This window comes from Falco naumanni, chromosome 4, assembly GCF_017639655.2.
Source record: "Falco naumanni isolate bFalNau1 chromosome 4, bFalNau1.pat, whole genome shotgun sequence".
In the NCBI taxonomy this organism is placed as follows: domain Eukaryota; kingdom Metazoa; phylum Chordata; class Aves; order Falconiformes; family Falconidae; genus Falco; species Falco naumanni.
In genome coordinates, this window is record NC_054057.1 from 40,609,479 (window position 1) to 40,631,191 (window position 21,713).

A 21,713-nucleotide genomic window follows, 5' to 3' on the forward strand; every position below is an offset into this window, starting at 1 on the left:
AAAAGGGCAGCTCTGAAGTGCTCAGTTCTTTAAGCGTACCCCAGTGTTTGCACTAATCTCCCCTACCATCACTCTGCAGCCTTGGGGAGCTGAATTCTCACCAGCATCCATTTACACAGTAGCGAGACGACAGCCCAGTTTGGACTTCATGGGGCAGAGGAGGAAACTAGGCAGGAATTGTGTCCTCCAGGTATTTTCCCTTGGGATCCCCTCTGTTGGAGACATTTCATTTTGTGATTTCAGATTTATCTGAAATATGGTTTCACTCTGTAAACTCAGCTTCTATTTCTCTCCCACCCCATTGTTGTCTGTGGTATCGCTGAGCTTTACAACTTTGGACTACTCTTGCAAGCCTTGCTCACACTAAGCACTCCCTGACTGTCACCTGCAAATAGAAAAGTTATAATTCAACATTTTATTAAATTCCTACTTTTACTGAAATCCAGCCACTTTCTTCTGAAAATGTTTTTCTCTCTTAGTGATTTCTAACAGCCAAGTCAACAAGTTTAGCCAGCACTTGCAACAATTTTCCCTAACACCTTATAAATGAAGGCAAAGATAGTTGCTCCTCATATGACACCTCATGTTCAGCTTCTATATACATCTCACTACTGGTTATTTCGCTAATCGCTTTTTTTCAATCTCGTTACCACAACTTCTTTTAATTTCACTGATGTAAACAAAAAGAAGGAACAGTAGGACTTGTCTGCATGTGAATATTTGCCAACACAGCTTTGCAGCATAGTTGTGTAAGACTCTCCATGCCAATACAGGTTTTCAAATCAGCAGTTTGCTCAAAGGAGCTCCTCCAATTTAGCTTATGTTTGACTTTGTCCTGGAATGCCCTCATTAGGAATTTCTCAGATCATAGATGAACACAACCTTTTTGCTTGACAAAAGTATTCCAGGCAGAAGTTTCCCTCCTGTTACAGGGAAGCTTACCACTAGCCTATGACATCAAGGTTTTCCTTCAGATCTTTGACAAGTAGCTATGAACAACCCAGTCTCAAACTGTGATCAAAGCAAACAGTGTAGCAGTGCGGAAAAAAACAATTTTAGCTCTCTAAAGTGAGCAATAATTCATAAAGCACCGAATACTGCAGATCTGTAAAATTTTCTCTTTCTTCTAGATATGTAGAGTTGTGGCATTATGGCAATGTGCTGAACCACTGGGGGTTTGTCTCCCTTCGTTTCTGAGATGTAAGGGTTAAAGCAGAGACTGAGTTTTCAATCGATGATATTTGACTGCTGGTTTCTTGTCACCAGTTCTCAAGTTGCTTTTATAGAGATCTGTCCTGTGTAGCACCCCAACAACTGACCTGTATATAATACTGGTAAAGTCCCAGAAAAAAGACAAGTGTCACCACCTCCTGTTACATGGATGGAGACTTCAGTTTTGGAAGAGACTCGCTTTTCAGAAAGAGAAGTGTCTGCAATGTGCACGCCAGTTATTTCAAAATACCATGTGACAGGATATTTCTGTATTTAGGGTACAGAGCTTTATCCATCAATGCTTTGACACAGAGAAGGACCTGTTACTATTCTCACTCAAAAGGATTTTATACATAACCAATTTCACAGTCCAACTTTTAGTAGGGAAATGAAAGGCAAGTTCCATTTGCAATGAGTTTCTCCAAGTTCTTAGTTTTCCTTTCCCTCATGCATGGCTCATTACAGTCATCGGGTAAGTTTCTTGTTGGCTTTGTGTTGAGCTAGCTATGATAATGTTTTTCCTTGGGCAGCTTTACAGTTTTAATGCATAGATTGATTATTTTGTATTTGTTATCAGATTTGATACATGATCGGAAGAGTATGTTGGATATGTTGTTGATTCACAGAATAAAGGAACGGAGGTGTAGGGGTAAATGGAGGTAGTAAGAGCAGAATCTGTAAACTGCAATTTCTTTCTGTGGAAATACTAAATCAGATGGCACTCTGTGGAAGGGTTCTGAGAGATGAGGAAGCATGGAGATCTCCATTTACCCTGCCCATCACACCCATCGTGCAGTGATCAAAGGGGTTTAGAGCCATGTTTTCATGCAAGTTTCTTTTTCTGCTCATGAGGTATGAGAAGGAAGACCTGAGTCCTGACCTCCAGTTTGACCAAATTGGATATAGCTATAGAGAGAAACTGTAAAGCAGCAATGTACAGAGAACTGAGCAGATGAATGTGTTTGGATGAATGTGAGATTGAAGGTGTATTTCAGAAATTTCAGGATAAAAGAATGCTCCTGTAATACTGTGATAGTTTAAAAAGATGAAGCATTGCTAACCTTAAAGAGTCTGAGTTGAGGGTGAATGTGCAACTGCAAAATGTGAAATTGAAACCTAACAATTTTAGTCAGTAAATATGCTCATGACAGTCTGATCTGTATTGTCTCTGGTCAGCTATCCTTTTTCTTCAAACAATTAATGAGAAGATGGAGTGATAAAGTGAACCTGTTGAGCCATACAGAATACAACAATGCAGTGAACTCTGTCTGAGATCTACTTATAAGTTTTCTGTCTTCAGGAACCACAATTTATCATCACAGAACTAGACTTTCCTACAAGGAATTTATATCCAACTCTAAAAGCAGTATTTTAACCCCAAATTTTACTAAAACTTTATATTCTATTTAAAATCTCTAGCTGCACAAGGGGAAAAATTAAAATAGATGGCATGACCTCTCAATTTAGAGAAATATACTGATAGATAGCTCCATTTCTAGGAACTCAGATTTATGATTTTAGGATTATTTTCATATGTCCTCATAATCTTTTCTGCCTCCTAGACACTTTTACATTACAAGGAAACGCCAATGGACAGCCCTGTGTATTCCCTTTCAAATATGAAGGCCAACAGTACAATGAGTGCACAGATGCTGGTAGGTCAGATGGCTGGCTCTGGTGTGCAACAACCACAGACTTTGATGCTGATAAACAGTATGGATTTTGCCCACTCATAAGTAAGTCCTGCATTTTATTTATTAACTTGTCATGAAACACAGCAAACTATCTACTGAGGTACCAGGCTCTTTATCAGCTACCAGCTGCCCACCCTCATGACAATCCTTGTCAGAGTAGCCCAAATGAAATGGATCTGGTTGACCATTAGCCCCAGTAGCCAAGTGCTCCCTCTACAGCAAGTGGAAAGGTGGCCCCAGGTATGGTTCAGCCTAGCCAGACTCACCTGCTGGAGGCGGTTTTGTGGACAAGTGAGATGAAGAGGCTCTTTGATATCTTGTTTCATGTGACTTCAGTGCATGGCATGATCAGTATGAATCTAGACCTGTTTCTTCCTTTCAGAAAATTCCCATTGTCCTGTATTCCTCAGGCATGCCCTGTAGGTCCATTCTCACTTAAACTGCTATCTACTGTTTTTTCCCCCTTAACATCCATCTCCTATCTTGTTCTTGTTTCCAGTTAGCAGCCTACACAAAAATGCTGCTGCTAAAATTATCCTCCTCTCCCATCTTCATTCTGTGTTCTGTACCAGACTTACATTTGGATCCCTTCATCTCAGTATACAAACTGTTTCACTTTTCTCACCAACTGCCTTTCTGTCCTAGTCCAACTCAGCCAGCCTCACACAGGGCACCAACTGCTGCAGCAGAAATTAGTAGGCCGCAACAAGGTTTTTATTTACCATTAGTAAGATCCTACTATCTATGCTGTTTTTCCCCTTCCTCCAGAGGTCAGTCCACACTCCTGCTCCTCCATCCAACCCCCTCTCCCACACTCCTCAGAGCTATTTAACCACTTAGCAGGACGAGCTACAGCTGCACATCATCCATGTCAACCAACCCACTGCCTCTCAGGCAAGGCCACAGCTGCATGTTATCAATGCTGATCAACCCACTGCCTTCATTCCTCTACACCTTCCCAATAACACAACAGTTTCACAAGGTTTTGGGAGCTGTTCTGCAAAGAAAGACTGCAGCTGATCTGTCTGTTGGTGCTACACAGACTGCTTTTATAGCTCCTCAGCCTGTCAAGGGCAAGGTTCTGCCATTTTTTAAAAAGCTGCTTCTCTGGATGATGAGCTAAGAGGGAGTTCCTGCCCCACAGGGCTGAAGAGCCTTCAGGGTCATAGTTCACCTACATGCTTACCTTCCTCTGACTTTACCCTGGAATCTCTTTTTTCAATCAACAGATATGTCTGGTTTACTTAGTACTACGTTTTGTGTAAAACAATTTAAAAGCAAATGCTGGAAACCCATTCACTTCCTTCTAAAAACCCAGAAATTTAAAGTCATGTTTTAAATTTCAAAACAATTACACTTTTTTTACACTTTAATTGATGCCTAATCTGATTTCAGTTTTTCTGGATGATAGCATACAGCTAATACTGTGCATTTTTAATTACTGTGCATCATTACATACTTGCTTTTAGTTGGTGCAATGTCAGTCCTCTAACAGCAGTGCTCTACATCACCTCTTCTTCCAGATGACACAGGAAGATTTTGGACAGAGGATGTTTCAACTGGCACTCACTATCAGATAAATTCAGAATCAGCTCTAACATGGCACCAAGCAAGAAAAAGCTGTCAGCAGCAAAATGCAGAACTATTAAGCATCATAGAGATTCATGAGCAAGCATATATAGGAGGTAAAATAGTAGGGAACAAGACCTTAAAATACGTTGTTCCAAAGCTTTAGATGATGAGGTTGGCTGCCTTGTCTTCTTTCTCAGTGAAGAAGACAGGGTGTCAGGGGTGGTTCAGTAGCTGCCAAAAGGGAGATGGTCTGAACTGCCTTCACTAGCTGGTGTTTTTATATGAAGGTTTGGCCCCAAACCTCTGTAGGGGGGAATATGATCCCATCCCACCTTTGGGCTCCAGGTGGGAGCTACCACATCTTCTGTCGCTGTCCCAGGGAGAGGGTTTCCTCCAGTTGCCTTCATGCTGGTGCACTCATTCCTGACCAGGGCTATGGTCTGGTTCTTAGATTTGCCTTTTTCCTCTGTGTTCCAAGGATTATTAATCTTTCTAGGAGAACATACAATGATGGTTCTAATATCGGTACATTTGCACACATAAATTCCAAATAACTTCAGTGGATTTCAGAAACAAGTATCATGATATCAGTTTGGTTATAAATGGTGTGAAGGGGGCATTGAAACCACTAAGAGAAAAAAATCTGGAAGTAACTGATTGGCACAATGTCTTCGTCTTTTATGGTGTATTTACTCCATGAAATCTGTTACAGAAACATTTTAGCACAGTTCCTTAACGGCAAAAAGTATTTTTTACATTTCTTATATTGTAATGAAACAAAGTGAGAGAAGTAAACTCTAATTAGTAAAATAAGATGTTAATTTTCCCTTTTAACAACTGAGATCTCTGCTAAATTGATATTTATTCATTTAAATATGTTACTTTTTTGTGCAACTCAATAATGTGGAAAGTACTAGAATTTGGCTGGTTTAAACTAAGAAAAATAAATTTCTTGCTTTTGCCTTTATTTCTTTTACATGAACTTGCTAAGGATGAGAATAGGGACATACAACTGACTTTTTTTTCCCCTAATTTAGAGCTAATTAAAAATTTCAGTTTTGCATTCTGGATTGGATTGAACAGTCTGAATTTCAACAGTGGATGGCAATGGGTTGGGGGCAGTCCTTTCAGATATCTAAACTGGGCTCCAGGTAAGAACTGTATCTATTTGGTAACCTTTGAATGGATTCTGATAAGAGACCAACTAATAAAAACTGCCTTAGCTACTTTTATTTCAGCAAAGCCCATTCTGATTTACAATAGCTGAAGATATAGATCTTTATTTTAAGAATTACACTTCAAATTACGAAGTTCAGTGTGGATATCAGCTATAGCAGGTTCTTTTATTTTCTTATCTAAACAAAGATCTTGCTTATGAAAGCAGAGTATCATTTGGAGTAATATATAAGCCTACAGATCAGAGATCAGAATTTTTTCCATAATGTGTTGTCCAAGGGTATGAATATAAATAAAATCTTGCAAAGGTAGCAAACCTATTTAGAATATAATGGCACTATGTCATCTGAAGAAATTCTAAATATTATTGAAAGGCTTACAGAACCATCTCATAATTCCTCAACAGTGTAGGCAAAATTGCACTGGGCCACCTCAAGGAAGGGAGACAAGGTGGGTTTGTGGTGCTCCTCACAGGCAGGGAGCTCTTCTGTTTGCTTGTTGGTTTTTTGGTCCTGTGCTTGCTTTGTGCCACAAGTATTTCAAGCTGTCTCCTGTTTTGGAAAAGGTACAAACTGGTAAAGGAATAATTAAACTTTCCTCTAAGTCTTCAAAAATTCTGTGTCATTAAATTTCCTTTCCTGATTACAGAGGCTTTTGCACACTGCAACAGAATACAGAAAAGCCAATTTATAGGAAAGCAGAACTGTGAAAATCTTGACATATACTGGAGTTAATATAACTTAAAACTCAATATTCTTAAAGTCTAGAAGTTTTTTACACAGGACAAAGGTTCATCTGCTCTGTCTATGAGCACCAGGATATCAGGAAAAGAACTAGAAATTTCCCAGTACTATCCTGAAACAAAGCTTTTACTTTACTTGCAAAACATAGACTAGAAGCAGCATCCTATAAACTGCAGTAGCAGCTATCCTATAGGGCAGAGCTTCTTCACATTAAGCACTGAGGAAATCAGAATAAGTTGGTGTTTCTACTGATAATGTAATGGTTTTGTTAATCATCTTTATTTTTGCTATGAGATTCTATTTTCTCTCTTACACTAAGGAAGTCCTTTCCTACTCCCTGGGAAAATCTGTGGAGTGATGAATCCCAGAAAGAATGCTAAATGGGAAAATCAAGCATGTAACCAGAGACTTGGCTACATTTGCCAAAAGAGAAACTTCAGTTCAAAGTCTGACATTATACCCAAAGGTAGGTTAGTCAAATAAAACAAAAGGTTTTTCTCTGACTTCTAGAAAGAGCAGTCTGTGAAAGATCTGCAAATGGTAAAAGGTATGCAGCATTATTTTTCAACCAAGACATTAGAAACTCTTGAAAAACACAGCTATACATGCACACACAGACTTTTATATATTGCCTTTGTCCTCCCACTGTGTATTAAACATCCACAGGAGAATATTATTTTGTTCCATCTCTATCATTCATTCTTGCAAGACAGATAGAAGTTGCTCTATCATGGTAACTAGTGCCAACAATCAAATTTGCATAAATACAGAAGAAATTTATTCTCATTTGCTCCAAATGAGCAAGTGCAGTTACTCTAACATCCATGAAAAAAATCATCCTCTGATGACAACATTATGCAGTGCATTGGGTTTAGATGAGCAGAGCAGGAGAAGCAGTAGTATGCACAGGCTGCATTTCATCCATGGGCCACCCTGACCTATGGCTTCAATGACACAACATGGCTATGAGCATGTCACATACATGAGGGAACTGCTGGAGGCTATCACCTGGGAATGTTATAAAAACTACTTTTAAAAAGTAGTTATATTGAAGAAAGTTGAGAAATAATTTCAGAGAACCTTTATTCCAGTATTAACCTTAAAAAGAAATGCAAGATTCTATTTTCAAAGCAAGCTTAAGGTAAGCTTTCAAAGATATTTAGAAATCTAAGTAATAAAAAGGTCACTGAGTCAATAAGAAGACTACCAGCTCTGCACTAATTTGCAATGTTTACTGAGCTGCAATTACCAAAAAATTACTTCATGCTTTTCCATATCTGAAAATTACGTCTGTTTGCAAGAGGACACTGTACAGCAGGCAGAGCCTAATGTCAGCCACCCAGGCAGCGAGGGAGACCATGGCACACTGACCAAATTCCTCCGGGGGGGCAAGGAGGGGAGAGGCTGATGTCTGCTTTGGTCTCTCTTTCCTCCCAGAGCATGATTTCAAATTGCATTTCTGACACAATATGGGCATTTTTCAATGATTCTCTGCTTAAGGAGACATCATTCTATTTGCATTTTTAGCATACTGTGCCTTAATGATATTTGTTTTCCATTTGAATGTATTTGCATTTCTAACTACAGCTATGTGTTTATTCATATAGTCCCACTTTTGTAAAGAGTGCCTGAGAGACTTCATTGTAGTGTCCTTTATTTCCCTCTTGCAAAATTGCTCCGAAAATCTGTGCTTTGTTTTTAGAAGAATTGAGACCTATTAAGTGCGCAGATGGTTGGTGGCCATACGCAGGTCACTGCTACAGCATTCAGCGGGAATCCAAAACATGGAAAGATGCTCTCATTTCATGTAAGAAGCAAGATGGAGATTTGGCAAGTGTCCACCACATTGCTGAGTTCAGCTTTCTAGTGTCACAGCTTGGTTACAGTGAGTATGTATGTAGGCCTGTATTGTTTGCCCCAACTATCACATAAAAGCTGAGCTTCATATTAAATATTAATAGTTTCTCTGAAATATCAGAAGTGGAAGGCTGAATCTAATTTATGGTGCTCTTTTATGTTGTTGCTGTTGCACAAATAGAAGTATATTTATGTTTATCAAGAAACATTATAAAGCAGGAAAACTAAAAAAGGAAAGGTATCCCTTGCAGAGACACAAAAAGATCTCTAAAAATTGCACTTCTGGCACCTTTACTCTGTATTCAATATTTTCAGAACAGAGCTCCAAACCTAGAAGAAATTTAACTTCTTGCTGAGATTAAAACCTCTTGCTACATATTCTTCTAAGAAATTAACACCTTTTCACTTCTGATTTCCCTTGGATCTGTATTACCCAGTCCTGACACTTGTCACACATGCTGGACTTGATGAACCCCCCTGACGGGCCATTACAGGCTGTCTGATGCTTCCCCATTAAAGAGATGCATTGGCAGATGTCCTCATGGCTTTGGCTCGGTTTGACCTCCCGAGGTGGGACACTCACAGCCACTCACTGTCCCACCCTCCATGCTAGGGGCCATTTCGTCGCTCTGAATCACAGATACTCAGAAAGTTTGCAAAAGTCTTCTGCCAGCCATAGTTTATGTTTATTAAACTCAGTATTTCTGTATGGAATCGGAGGCCCTTTCAGTACCAAGGCATCTCTTACCACAGATCTGAGAGGAAACCAGCATATTTATTAAAGCACAAAGACCACCTCTCATGTGCCACATTCCACATTTATCAGTCCCTCTTTGCTCTGCAGCTGAAAATGTTCACTGTATTGCACAGTGGGCCACAAGCAAACCTATTCCTTTCCATGCTCCAGAGCCAACAGAAGAGCTGTGGCTGGGCCTGAACGACCTGAAGGCTCACTTCTATTTTGAGTGGAGTGACAGGACTCCTGTGACATTCACCAAATGGCAGCGCAGGCATCCCACCTACACAAACGGTCTGGAGGATTGTGTTGTTATGAAGGGGCAGGTATATCTATGCAGTTATTTCATAGTAATGCAAACGAATAATTATGTCAGTCTGAAATCACTTGCCATTATATGCTTATTCAAGAGTTATTCTGTATCTTACCCTAAAATAGTTTTCCCCATAAAGTTGGCATCAACCAGAAGAGAAGTTCAGAGGACAGGAGAGATCAGAAACAGAGAGGTAGCGTTTTCCTAGTGCTGCCTTCTGAAATTTCTTATCTGCCGAAAAGTCTGATCCAGAAATTTTACATCAGATTCATTTTCATGATTGCAGTGATGAAAAAAGTTATAGCTCTGGGGAAGGAATGGGGATGAACTAGCTAATACATTGTGTGGTTATCATAGAGGGTATTTGCATACCCTGTTTTCCAATCCGACAAACCATTATGTCCCCCATTGTCACGCCACTAAGACACGGCATTGAGGCATGGAAACCCGGCACTAGGTCGTGTTTTTCCAGCTGTGACATAGAGTTCGAATTTCTACCTGCCAAATACCTAACCTAAAATCCTACAGTATTTCTGACTGCTTGACTCACAAAGTCATTTTCCTGCAAGACATGGTTGGTTGACACAGTTACATGCATGTACATACACACACGTACACACGCAGTGTCATTAATTTTTTCATGAAAGCAACAAATAGAAAATCCTGTTATGAAATACATGCTGTTGTTGAAAGAACTGCTATATCATAGAAGAACATTGCTTGCCAGTACTAGGCATTAATAGAATTGATGCTAGACCAGATTTTATGTGGAAAAAATGTTCCTATTTAAATTTTATTTTTTACATAATTCCTTTTTAAAAAGAAATCCATCGTTTTCAGTCTTCTCCTTGACGGATAAAATAGATTTACTGCAACACACTCAGATGTGTATTATTTCAGTTTCGTTGACCTTTTTTCCAGAAGTGTAGTGAAATAATCCTGCTCTGAATGCAGATCCATTAGCCCCTGATGAAATGTACCTTTACAAACCCTCTCATTAGACAGTTATGATGGCAAGTAACGCTGAGACTTCAAGATGTTATTTATTTCCTTCTTTCATCTGAAATGAGCATCAAATGTTTCTTAAACTAATACTGATAGATGTGTCTTTTTTATTTTTATTTTTTTTAAATAAAACTCCAGCAATGGTCCTATAGCCTTCCTAGGTAACATATTTCATTAGGCCTTGTAGTGAAGAAAGAGGAAATGATTATGAATGTCCCCTTTTTACATTCATTTCTTCTCCCTGCTGTTCCAGGACGGATACTGGGCAACAGATGTTTGCAATAAGCAACTTGGTTACATCTGTAAAAAGAAGCCTTCATCACAATCCTCTGAAGAAGAGACAATAGAGGACCCAGGCTGCCGAGATGTAAATGTTCTCTCATAAATTAATTCTTTTGGGAAAACATGAACACAAATTCATTTACTGGTTCTTGCTTCTCTTAGAGTCTTTGTGTTTGTATCTTCTAGAAAATCTACTCTTGAGGTAACCTAGTCTTTTCCTACTAGCAATTTACTAATAGATGTGCATTTTTCATTTTTGCTGTGAAAATACTCAAGAAAGTCAAAATTAATTTACATGTACATGACCTGCAACAAATTTAACATGGTATATTTATACACAAAAGAGCAGAGCTAATATTGAAGTCTCTTTCAATTTCACCTTTAGAACTTTATGTTTGTTACAGGGTTGGAAAAGATATGGTTCACACTGTTACATGGTGGGCTCTGCACTTTTGACATTCTCAGAAGCAAGTAAGAGATGTGAACAGAGCAAAGCTTATCTAGCTACGGTGGAAAGCAGGTAGGAAAATACCTTTTTTGTACTTCAAAATCAGTGCTTCTGATGAAGAAACTTGCAAAACTTGTCCATTTTTTGAACTTTTCAAAGTGTTTTATCAGCAATTTTCAAAAATTTTGTAGTAGTAAGCTAAATAAAGTTATCCATGAAGGAAAAAAATGTGCTCAATGTTTTAAGGGTTTTTACTTAATCTATTACAACATTTTTAAAATTTTGGGGATCCTTTCTGTTATTTTCAAATCTTAATTAAAGCAATTTCTATGTTATTTTGGGGTTTTTTGGTTTTTTTTTTCTGTTGGAAAGTAGTTACTACAATTTTAATCTATTTACTGATGGATGTTATCTCATTATGATAGGAGGGCTTTAACAAAAATATTTTTCTAAACTACCTTCTGAGCCAAATTCCAAACAAATGTAGGAAATCTTAACCAGGACCTGCCCCACCACAGCCAGAATGTATCATTTCCAGCCTACCTGTATCTTGGTCAGGCTTTGCAGGCTTCATGGCCTCTGAGGAACATGACTGCTTTCAGAAGTGATGGCTAGCAAAGCTGACAGTTTGGTCCTGACCTGGTGGTCTGAGGTACCTCCAAGATTTGGAAAGACTAGCAAAATAGGAGAACACAGCTAGAAGCCCATGTAAGCAGTGATTTGTGACATTTCACAGAACTGGATAGAAAGAAAAGAAGGTGCCTTCAGATGGAAGGAGAAAGTTGTCCCTCACCAAGTTCTTTTGACCACACTTCAAAGCCTGCTGAGGTTTTGTCTGCACTTCACTGCAGAGTTGTTGCCTGGCGGTCATGCTAGCACGATAGCGATACCTCTATTTGCACCGCTTAGATTAATATTGCAAGACAACAGGTTGTGAATGAACACTGTTTTCCACTTCAGAACGGAGCAAGCCTTTCTGATCAGTCTGACGGGGCTGAGGTCTGAAACGTATTTCTGGATTGGTCTCTCCAACACAGAAGAACAAGGGATTTTCAGGTGGACCAGTGGTGAAAGTCCCCTCTTCACACACTGGAATACACTAATGCCAGGTAAGCTCTGCATGGGCTAGACCCCTGTGACAGGAGTGCAGCTGCAATTCATGCAGGTTTCTGCTTTCCATCCCATCCCCTAGTGTTTGAAATTAGAGTGGGCATTTGATTTTGTGCTGGTAGATGTAAATGACCAACAGCATCAGACGTTGTGTTTGACAACAGTGCAACCAGCACTGTCACAGCTGTCAGGTGTTGTGTAAGTCAATCTCCTGCAAAGTTGTACAGAAACAGATTTGTAATGGGTTAGACTGAAGGCAATACTGTGCAGGAGTTTAAAAGGTCCATGGTCTCATTTTTTTTCAACTTCTTAACACCAGCTAACAACAACTAATCAGATTGAGAAAAATTATTATGGACAGGGTTTTGACCCACAAGGTGCATATGTAAGAAATGAGCAGCAAACATCCAGCTGTTCAGCATTTCAGCAAAACAGATTAGCATCTGCAGGAGAACTCTTGCCTTCACACTAGCTAGTTATGCCTTAAAACAAACTTCTTGTACTTGATATCAGCCTTCTCGAAATTGAATTGCCTGGATATTGAGAACCCCAAAGTAGCTGTCAGGCCATTTACTACATATGTAAATAAAATCAAGTGCCATTTGCCCTGTGATTTCCATGGGGTGGCAACATAAAGAAGATTTAGATTCTAAAGCTGCAAATCCCCCTTTTTGGCAAAGGTGTGTCTGTGAGACTTATTGGCCTGTATCTGGCCCCTGGCAGGAAGTATTTTAAATAATTTTATATCCAGGATGGGTTTTAATCTGTACAATCTGCATCTTCCTTTTCATACTTTTCTATGAATAAAAGTGAAAGTCTCATTTCTTAGAAAGCAATTAAGATTTTGTTTTTACTAATTTCTTTTCAATGCCACAAAGGAAAAGAGCAAGGCTGTGTTGTCATGGGAACTGGAATTGCAGCTGGATTATGGGATGTGGTTAGCTGCGAGAAGACAGCAAATTACCTTTGCAAACAGCAGGCAGCAGGAATGCTACCTCCTGCTCCGCCAGTACGGGTCCCTACGGCCGCCTGTGCTGAAGGTTGGGACGGAGCCTCCCAGGCAGACTCGTGCTTCAAAGTAAGTGTGTGTCTCCCTTCCGTGCCAGTCTGAGTGCTGGGCAGCCCAGGGTCGGTGCCCTGGTCACTGTGGTACTCAGAGACCAAGGGCTGGGTCAGTTTTAGGGAATTATCTTTATAGCAACAGAAGGCAAAAAAACATGAGAAAATCCATCAAATATAATGAAAGTCAACAATGAAATACCTGAAACAATGAAAACAGAGAGCTAGAAATATATTTTCTTTTATTTAAATGCCAGGTGAGAACCTCACTTGATTTATTTGCTTCCAGGAATACGGGATCTCAGAAAAACATAGTATGGCATCCCAAGAGCTGGCAGTGTCACTTGTGTAAGATAATATTTCTAAGAGAAAATGTATAGAAACCTGGGCCTCTGCCAACTTTTCCTCACACAGCATGTGATACTATTAGTGATACTTTTAGATCCAGGTTTAGTTTGACATCAGTGACTCTTCAGCAAGTAAAGGTTTTGGGCATTCTCTTGATTTAGCTAAAAATGCTTTTTAAAGTCTCCTTTTTGAAAAGAAAAAAAGGTAGAGAAAAGGCAAAATAGATCAAGTAAAAGTGAATATGCAACACTGTTCTTCCAGGTCTTTACATGTAAAGTATCCTCTCTCTTTCTTTCTTGAGACTGCCTATTGGGAGGCCAGAGATCATTTTAGCTCTGTATTTATAAGGGTTTCAACTTCTATGTCACATTTAATTATTGTTACTAACATTATTGGTTATGCCAATTACCAAATTGTAGACTATCCTTTCCCAAAAATGTAAAGCATCCAGTTTCTTACTTCAAGAATGTACAAATTTCATAGCAGAAAGTGGAGCTATTTGTATGCCTGCCCTGCCACACAAAACTCGCTTCCTCAGCCAGGTCAGCACCTTGCCAAACAGCTTTCCCCGTCCGTACTATCTTTTCTATTCCAACCTACTGATTTTCCCTCTACCTTCCATTTCACAAAAAACTCCTGCTTTATACTGCGGAACACCACAACTGAGCTATTCCATCTTTCTTTGACCCTTTCAGTGGTCAACATTCCAACTAAGCTATAAATTATTTTTTCCTTCTCTGTACATTGTGATATCCTTTGTTCTCCTCAGACACTTATGGTACTCTTGCCTTACTTTAAAACAGATGATGCTAAGAAAAAAAATAGTTACACTTTAGATAACTAATGTATGAGATGACAAGTCTTGACAGATGTTATGTTGTCTTATTCAAGAATAAAGGGGTGTTGAAGTGATACTGATTTTAATTACATATGTTTTTATATGCTAAACTTTGCACATTTAGTAATTTATTTTTACTTTTTTTCTTCTCAATAGTTTTTTGTGAGAGAGGGAAACCATAAGAAGTCTTGGTTTGAGGCAGAAGAATTTTGTAGAGAAATAGGAGGAAATCTGGTCACAATCAATACAAGAGAAGATCAAATTTTGTTATGGCAATTAGCATCGTAAGTACATGCACAACTATTCTTTTTCATGTTCATGCTACATAAGAATTATGTAAGAATTCCATCAAAATATAATGGGAGCTGGGCAAGTCAGTGAATAAACACAAACACATTTTAAATTAAAATGGAAATGTTTCATCTGAAAATATCATCCTGAAACACTGCTTTCTCAAAAAGAAAATCTTTAGTATTTGAAAGAGGCTTTGGTATTTTTTGTATTTCCATCAGAGGTTTTTATCAAGGCTGTTCTCCAGATTTCATCAACTTTATACATGTTAGTCCCCCTCCCAAAAGGGAGACAATAAGATGTTCAGCTCTAACTGTGCCTTCTTTTTTTTAACTGGTCGCAATTCATATTTTAATCAACGTATTAAAAAAAAACAACCTTGAATTACTGTTAATGTAAACCAAAACACATAATGTGGTAATTTTCTGACTGTTAACTGAAGACTCCTGAAATCAAACAGGAATCAATTTTAATTAAATTTTTTTGCACTGTAGATGCTATGTCTCACCTGAAATGTAAAGATTATGCCATTATTTGCCCCCAAAGTTAGACCACTACAGCCTGATTGCATTCTGTAATGTCAAGATATGTCAGTGGCACATAATATATAGCTATTTAACCAAAACTCTTTCACACAGTGGTGTGAATCTTTTCTCAAATAGATTTAAAACTTTCATATAGAAAAGTTTTTGTGATTTCACTCTTCATTTTATTTTCAGTATTGTGAGAAGCTGAATGTGTTTTCATTTGTCTGTTAGTCTCTGTTTTAGGCTATGAAACCTTTGTGTTATGTACTGAATGAAACAGGACTACATTTTATCTGGTCCGTAGGTACAAGATGAATAGCATGAAGTATTAAAGAAACTACACAGGAAGTGCCAAGAAGGAATTCAAAGCAGATGAAAACCAAATTTTCACTATTTTTCATTAGTTAAACTGTATTACAGCTCTCTATCGACATTTTAATTTTGCTAAAGCCTCTGATGTGAACTCCTGCTATAGCCAAGAGCTATGTTGCAGCCATAAGGGCGGAAGCTGAGCTAGATCCGTGTCACGTCACTTATCCTTTAACTTATATTTAAATATGACAACTCTTGTCCCCACCAAACCTCTTGACAGAGTGCAGGCGGTGAGCCTGGCTATGGACCAATGTAAAGGAGCAGCTTGCGATTCAGATGTGACAGAAAGCAGCATGTTTCTATGCTTTCCAGCATTTATATCATGTCATCTCCTTCTACACTGATGTATCTATATTGTATGATTTATTTTAGGTATAAAGGACTGAACACTCAGGCTTTCTGGATCGGTTTGTTTCTCTTAAATCCTGATGAAGGATTTGCCTGGATTGATGGTTCCCCGGTGAGTACTTATTTGCTGGATACTAGTTGACTTTCTGTCCTTTAGAATATATAGATTTTCATCTCTTTATGCCTTTTTTTCCAATCTTTTTTAGACCTTTGGCAGGTACACAGCAGCCCTTTATCCATCAGCTGAACAGCTGCAGTGCTTAGTGATGACACTGTCTTAACACACTAATGGAAGTACAAAATTGCCTGTTTGAACCCTGGCACCATGTTACATCCCATCTTCTAAAGTCCATGCTCTTAGACCTTCACAGCATCCCAGATCAGGCACTGCTGTAGTCAGGTTGCCATCTTTCACAAAGCAAAATAAACACAACTCCCTCTACCCATCAGTTTTTCCTCCAGGAGACACATACTTTTATATACTGTATAATCCTTACACCTTCTCCAGGGAGTGATGGGGAAAGTGAGCTGATCAGCATGACTTTCACAGCCCCCTCAGACCTATCTGAACTCCTACTGATCCCATAAACAAGGTACTTGAGATGATGAGATCCTGAAACTGTGTAACAAAGGCAATCTCAATTACTTCTACTCAGCTCGAATCACATAGTAATTGACATGTATTTCCAACACAGGTAATTTATGAGAACTGGGATGATGATGAACCCAACAACCATAAAGAAATTGAACACTGTGTTATGTTTAATAGATCACCTCAAATGCGCTGGAATGACTTGTACTGTGAACATTTACTTAATTGGATTTGTGAAACAAAAAAAGGTATGATTACTTCCCCATTTAATTGGAGCGATAAAGCCAAGTTCAAAAGCAAATTGTATGGATTTAAACAAATTGAAAAGAAGATAGATACTGGGAATTGTTAATTTTAAAACCGGTTGCAGTGAAGGCAACGCATAAAGCAAAAGGAATGAATTGAGATATTTCAATTGTACTCAGATCCAGGAAGTTAAAGATGTCCCTATTACTTCATCTCTGCCTTTCTCTCCTTCTGCCAAGGGTCGAACAAATTTGCAAGGCAAAGGAACTTACACCCTTTCCTTTTATTTCCTCCCTGTATGTCTATCTGCTTCAGGCTTACCCAGGAAAGCCAAAGATGCAGGACATTAAAACTCTCTGTACAAAAGAGAAAAAAGCTTTGCTTCCCACTGCGAAATGAATAATGGGAACCAAAGAGAGGGATCAGTTGCTACAGGAACCAACAACACTGAAAAAGAGATCAAAAATAGAGGCTGGTGTAGCCTTGAAGGACTCCTGCATCCACCAGCTTTGCCTGGAAGTCAGGGCCCTAGTGACAGGACTCCTGCACCTGGAGCCAGGGCATGGAAGGACCTGATGGACGTGCATCAGGGTGCCTGCCAGCAGGAGACAGGGTCTTTATGGGCCGAGGACCTCCACTGACAACCCGTGATGAAAGAACTCATTTTGCTTACTTAGTCCTACTTTTACATCCCTTCTTCCTGGTTGTAAACTGAGTACGTGTATGCATCTCCATGGAGCAGAAGAGAGTATTACGAGCTTCTTGAAAAGAAAGGTGGATGCATGCAGGGAGCTTGTGGGAAGCACAACAGAGAAAGGAAGGGAGAAGTAGTTATATAAAAAACACTAAGTACATCTAATATTTGATGGCTCTGCCAACAAACTGTTACCCTTGAACAGCAAATAAGGCACCGTGCTAACATTGAAAAGTTGCTTAACCAAAAAGGAAGAATCACTGTTCCCTGCTGGGTAGATTAGTCATACAAATGCATGGCCAAACCAGTGACTTCTGCATACCAGCTTGAAGCAAGACATCCTGCACAGCCCTCTCTGGTGCGCTGAGCATGCTCCTCTGCACAGATGTGGATCTCTACTCTTGGTGAGATTACTCAGGAGGAGTTCAGAAACCATAAAATAAAGATTCTGATCATTTTATCTTGATCCTAGATGACCCTTCAAATGTAAAAATACAAAATAATTAGATTATTGTTATTGTGAATCTAGATTCTAAAATGATCAATGTGAGAGGACAGATGCTCAGATTTTAATTCCCTCATATTCACTTAAGATACATATTTACTTAAGCTACTCTATCTTTTGAAAAAAAAAAAAGAATGTTATAATTAGAATTAAAAAATAAATTCAAAATCAAGTGAAGCACATAAATTCATTGTGAAGACATTTGAATAATATTTTTTACTAAATACTTAGGAAGAAAATATTTAAAATCTCCCAACAGAAGAATTTTGATTTGATTGCTTTTTCATTTGTCTACTTATTTCTCATATAACTGTTCCTGTCTTTTCTTTAATAATATGTTCCTCTCTATCAAACCACAGAAAAAATAGAGATAGCCAAGAACAGAATTAGTAGGTTTTGTGAAGAACAAAGTAACAGGCATCCAAATGAAAACAGAGCTACCAGTATAGCTGGCTCTGGAAATAGCAACAGGTTAATTGCTTCCACCTGGTCCATCCTCTAAGCAGAAATCTGGGTTTAGCATCTGCTGACTCTGCAGGACTGTTAAAAACAGACCTTCCTAGCAAAAGCCAAGCCACTGGGATAGGAGGAATGTATTGAGATGCTAGGAATTATGTATGGTATTAACAAAATATCAGCATTAAGCTTTCAGTACTTGTAAATAGTTCACTACTGCGTAGGTAAGTTTGAGAGCTTACTATATTGGTTGGATTATGTTGTTTGACTATAGTCCCAGGAATATATAAAAAAAATAATAATAGTATGGCATTTTTAAGTAAAAAAATATTTTTCATTTATTTATTAATTTATTTTAAAGTAAAAATACTTAATAAATTTTCAAACTGACATGAATTTCATCTGTAATGTGTTTATACGCATCCTGTATTGTTTAATACAGTGCTTTTGGAGAGACATATATGCTTTAAAGATATATATTTTTCACTAGATGAATTTTTCTAAATTATAAATTTTTAATGTAGTCCAGTGGTATATGCTCTAAAATCCTGAAAATGCATTACATGATTCATAGCTTGGGGTTTTTTTTCCCCCCTCTTTTATTATACAAAGAATTTGCAACTACATAAAGCAAATCTTTCTGGATTTTTCCGAATTTGCAATATTGCTCATGATGATCTTTTATTTCACAGGTTCACTTCTAAAACCTGAACCGAACTACAAACTTGGTAGGATTTTTTTCTCTTTCAAAGAAAAGTTTACTGTATAATTTTAAGGCATTGTACAGTCCAAATATAAATGTAATATATATGATTCTTTATCTTTCAGAATATCAAGTCACTGATAATGGATGGATTATATATGAAGATAAGCAGTACTATTTCAGCAAAGAACTTGTCCATATGAAAGAAGCACGGAGAATCTGTCAGAAGAACTTTGCAGATCTTGTTGTCATTGAGAATGAAAGTGAAAGACAGTTTCTATGGAAATATGTAAGCACTGAGCCTGTTAATGATAATCAAATTATGAAGCAGAGCAGCTGATAAAACACAGGGAACAGCCTATCTATTTATGTAAGCTTGAGTCCTGAGCTATTGTCCTACATTACTGGCTTATATAACAATATACTTGTTCAGGACCTGTATAAGAAAATCACTATCGCTTTTAGTAAGCAGAGGAAAAAGGCATGCAAATGTTAAAGGTGCCACAAAGGACAGTACAGGCCCAAGTAGCTCAGCTCTTCTACGGTATGTTCAGCATAGTGATTATGGCTTTCCTGTTCAGTAGGCTCCTCACTCCAGGATGTTCCCCATATCCCTGTTGCCTGCTTGAAACCTGGGTCTGAACCGAAGATGTTCTTACCTGAGGCTCAAATCCTGAAAGAAAAAAAAAATAAATCACAGGCATGGTTAATGGGCTTCCAGGTTTCTGTTTGATGTTGAGGAACTGTTTTGTGCTTAACTGTTAATTGCTTTTGTTTTAGACTTACACAAAACTCCGAGGGGAAACATATTTCATTGGCTTAGTTGTCAGCTTTGATCAGAAATTCAGGTGAGTAAAGGAAAACTGATCATGAACAACAAATGACAGCAATTTCATCTCACTCTATGGGAGCATTCATGTGTGCTTTCATTTTAAGAGTTGGAAACTATTGTGCAACTGACCTCTGGATAGATTTCAAGAGAAATCTCAGATCAGAAGTGTCAAGTTCTTCTATATTTAAGCAGAGTAATGTGTTTTCCTTCCAAATCTGGGAGAGCAAAACCAATAGAAGTTCACAGCTAAGATTCATTTCACTTAATGTCTTATGTTGAGAGATCTGAGTTAAACACCCAGGTGACCCTTCACAGGTAGTGAGAAGCAGCAGCTAATATTAGGTAGTTAATCACCTGATTCGCTTTAGACATCAACTTTAGGATGAGATTAACTCTGACAAAATCTGCAGTGGCTACAGAGTAAGCCCAGCAGGTTTTGATAAAATATGAATGTAAGAGTTTAACCAGATTAATCCCAGTAGTTCAAGTTATGGGAGCTGGAAGCAAGAAGTGTAAGCAACATCTCACCCAACAGCTTTTTGAAATTGCTGGTAGGGAACCTGTTTTGGAAATTTGTTTGTAGAAGGCTTCCAAGAGGACACGTTTCTGGGATGAAAAGGAAATCCATGCACTGGTGAGATCTTGCAGTTTCTGTCTTGCCCAGACCATAAAGAAGTCTTTGCTCGAAGTATGATGTTATTTATCCAACCTTGGGCGAAATGGGATGCTGATAGAATTTGAATGTGATAGTACTAAATAGATAAAAAGCAGCAATAAAGTTATGGATACGTCCTCTCCAGTATATGTAGAGCCTTTGCCCTCTGGTCACTACTAATGCTCTGCTTAGCCCTTTACCTAGACAGACACTGTAGCTAAATGACTGCTGGAGATGTCTGTCCAGCAGCCACTGTCCCCTTCTTTCTTTCAGATGGTTGGATGACACTCCAGTGAACTATGTTGCCTGGGCTCCAAACGAACCCAGTTTTGCAAATAATGACAAACACTGTGTGATAATGTCAAGAAACTTTGGTGAGTAAAATAGCAACAAAGAAGTATTTGGTTGAAAATTCAGCATCAAAATCCAAAATGTTTGCTACATATTTGAATTTGAGATTATCCCACAAATAGATAGTTCAAAAATGCTGACAGTTTTTCATGGCGTGGTTTTAAACCATGCCATCGCTATTAGGAGACAAACATACCACAGAGGGAGTATGTGTGGGTAAATGTGTACATAGCAACTTTCACCTGCCTCCAGAAGGTTTCATTCATTTCTGCTTTACAAATACTGTCTGGGGTTGACTGCTGTAATGGTGTATGAGAGTTCCAGGCAGTGATTCTCTGTATTCCATTTATTTACAGGATTTTGGAAAGATATAAGCTGTGCTGTGAAAAATTACTTCATCTGCGAAAGGCATAATTCAACCTACTCAGGATTTGCTCCTACTGTACTTCCACCTCTGGGAGGGTGTCCTGAAACCTGGCTTTTGTTTAGCAATAAGGTGCAGTAACAAATCTCAGCCTTATTTAGCAGATTTGCTATAGGTAGAGGAAAGAATTATCTTTTTTTTTTTTTATCTCACTATGTGAAACGTCTCACTTTATACACCGGTTTATTAAGAGGTATTCTAATTAGCAGTGTATGCAGTTTTTGTGTTGGCAAGTCTGCATCTAATCTAAAAAACAAAGGTGAATTTGAATATTTTAAATTATAATTTTTTGTAAATGTTCTTGTGCCTTTAGCCATAGTTACT

At 38.4% G+C, this 21,713-nt stretch overlaps 1 protein-coding gene across 2 annotated transcripts in view; it reads left to right on the top strand.

The window, feature by feature from the left end:
* Nucleotides 1-1,526: 1,526 nt before the first annotated feature.
* Nucleotides 1,527-21,713, top strand: part of LOC121086926 (macrophage mannose receptor 1-like) — a 33,977-nt gene continuing 13,790 nt past the window's right edge. The window contains exons 1-19 of one of the 2 annotated variants that reach the window (XM_040591381.1): nt 1,527-1,684; nt 2,775-2,948; nt 4,430-4,591; nt 5,516-5,629; nt 6,717-6,863; nt 8,100-8,282; nt 9,162-9,316; nt 10,562-10,675; nt 10,995-11,110; nt 11,999-12,147; nt 13,027-13,226; nt 14,550-14,677; nt 15,956-16,043; nt 16,627-16,771; nt 19,117-19,152; nt 19,253-19,416; nt 19,908-19,975; nt 20,888-20,988; nt 21,322-21,461. In XM_040591381.1, coding sequence (XP_040447315.1) covers nt 1,624-1,684; nt 2,775-2,948; nt 4,430-4,591; nt 5,516-5,629; nt 6,717-6,863; nt 8,100-8,282; nt 9,162-9,316; nt 10,562-10,675; nt 10,995-11,110; nt 11,999-12,147; nt 13,027-13,226; nt 14,550-14,677; nt 15,956-16,043; nt 16,627-16,771; nt 19,117-19,152; nt 19,253-19,416; nt 19,908-19,975; nt 20,888-20,988; nt 21,322-21,461 — 2,445 coding nt within the window. In that variant the 5' untranslated portion in view covers nt 1,527-1,623. The remainder of the gene's footprint in view (nt 1,685-2,774; nt 2,949-4,429; nt 4,592-5,515; nt 5,630-6,716; nt 6,864-8,099; nt 8,283-9,161; nt 9,317-10,561; nt 10,676-10,994; nt 11,111-11,998; nt 12,148-13,026; nt 13,227-14,549; nt 14,678-15,955; nt 16,044-16,626; nt 16,772-19,116; nt 19,153-19,252; nt 19,417-19,907; nt 19,976-20,887; nt 20,989-21,321; nt 21,462-21,713) is intronic. The other variant, XM_040591382.1, reaches the window with a different exon arrangement.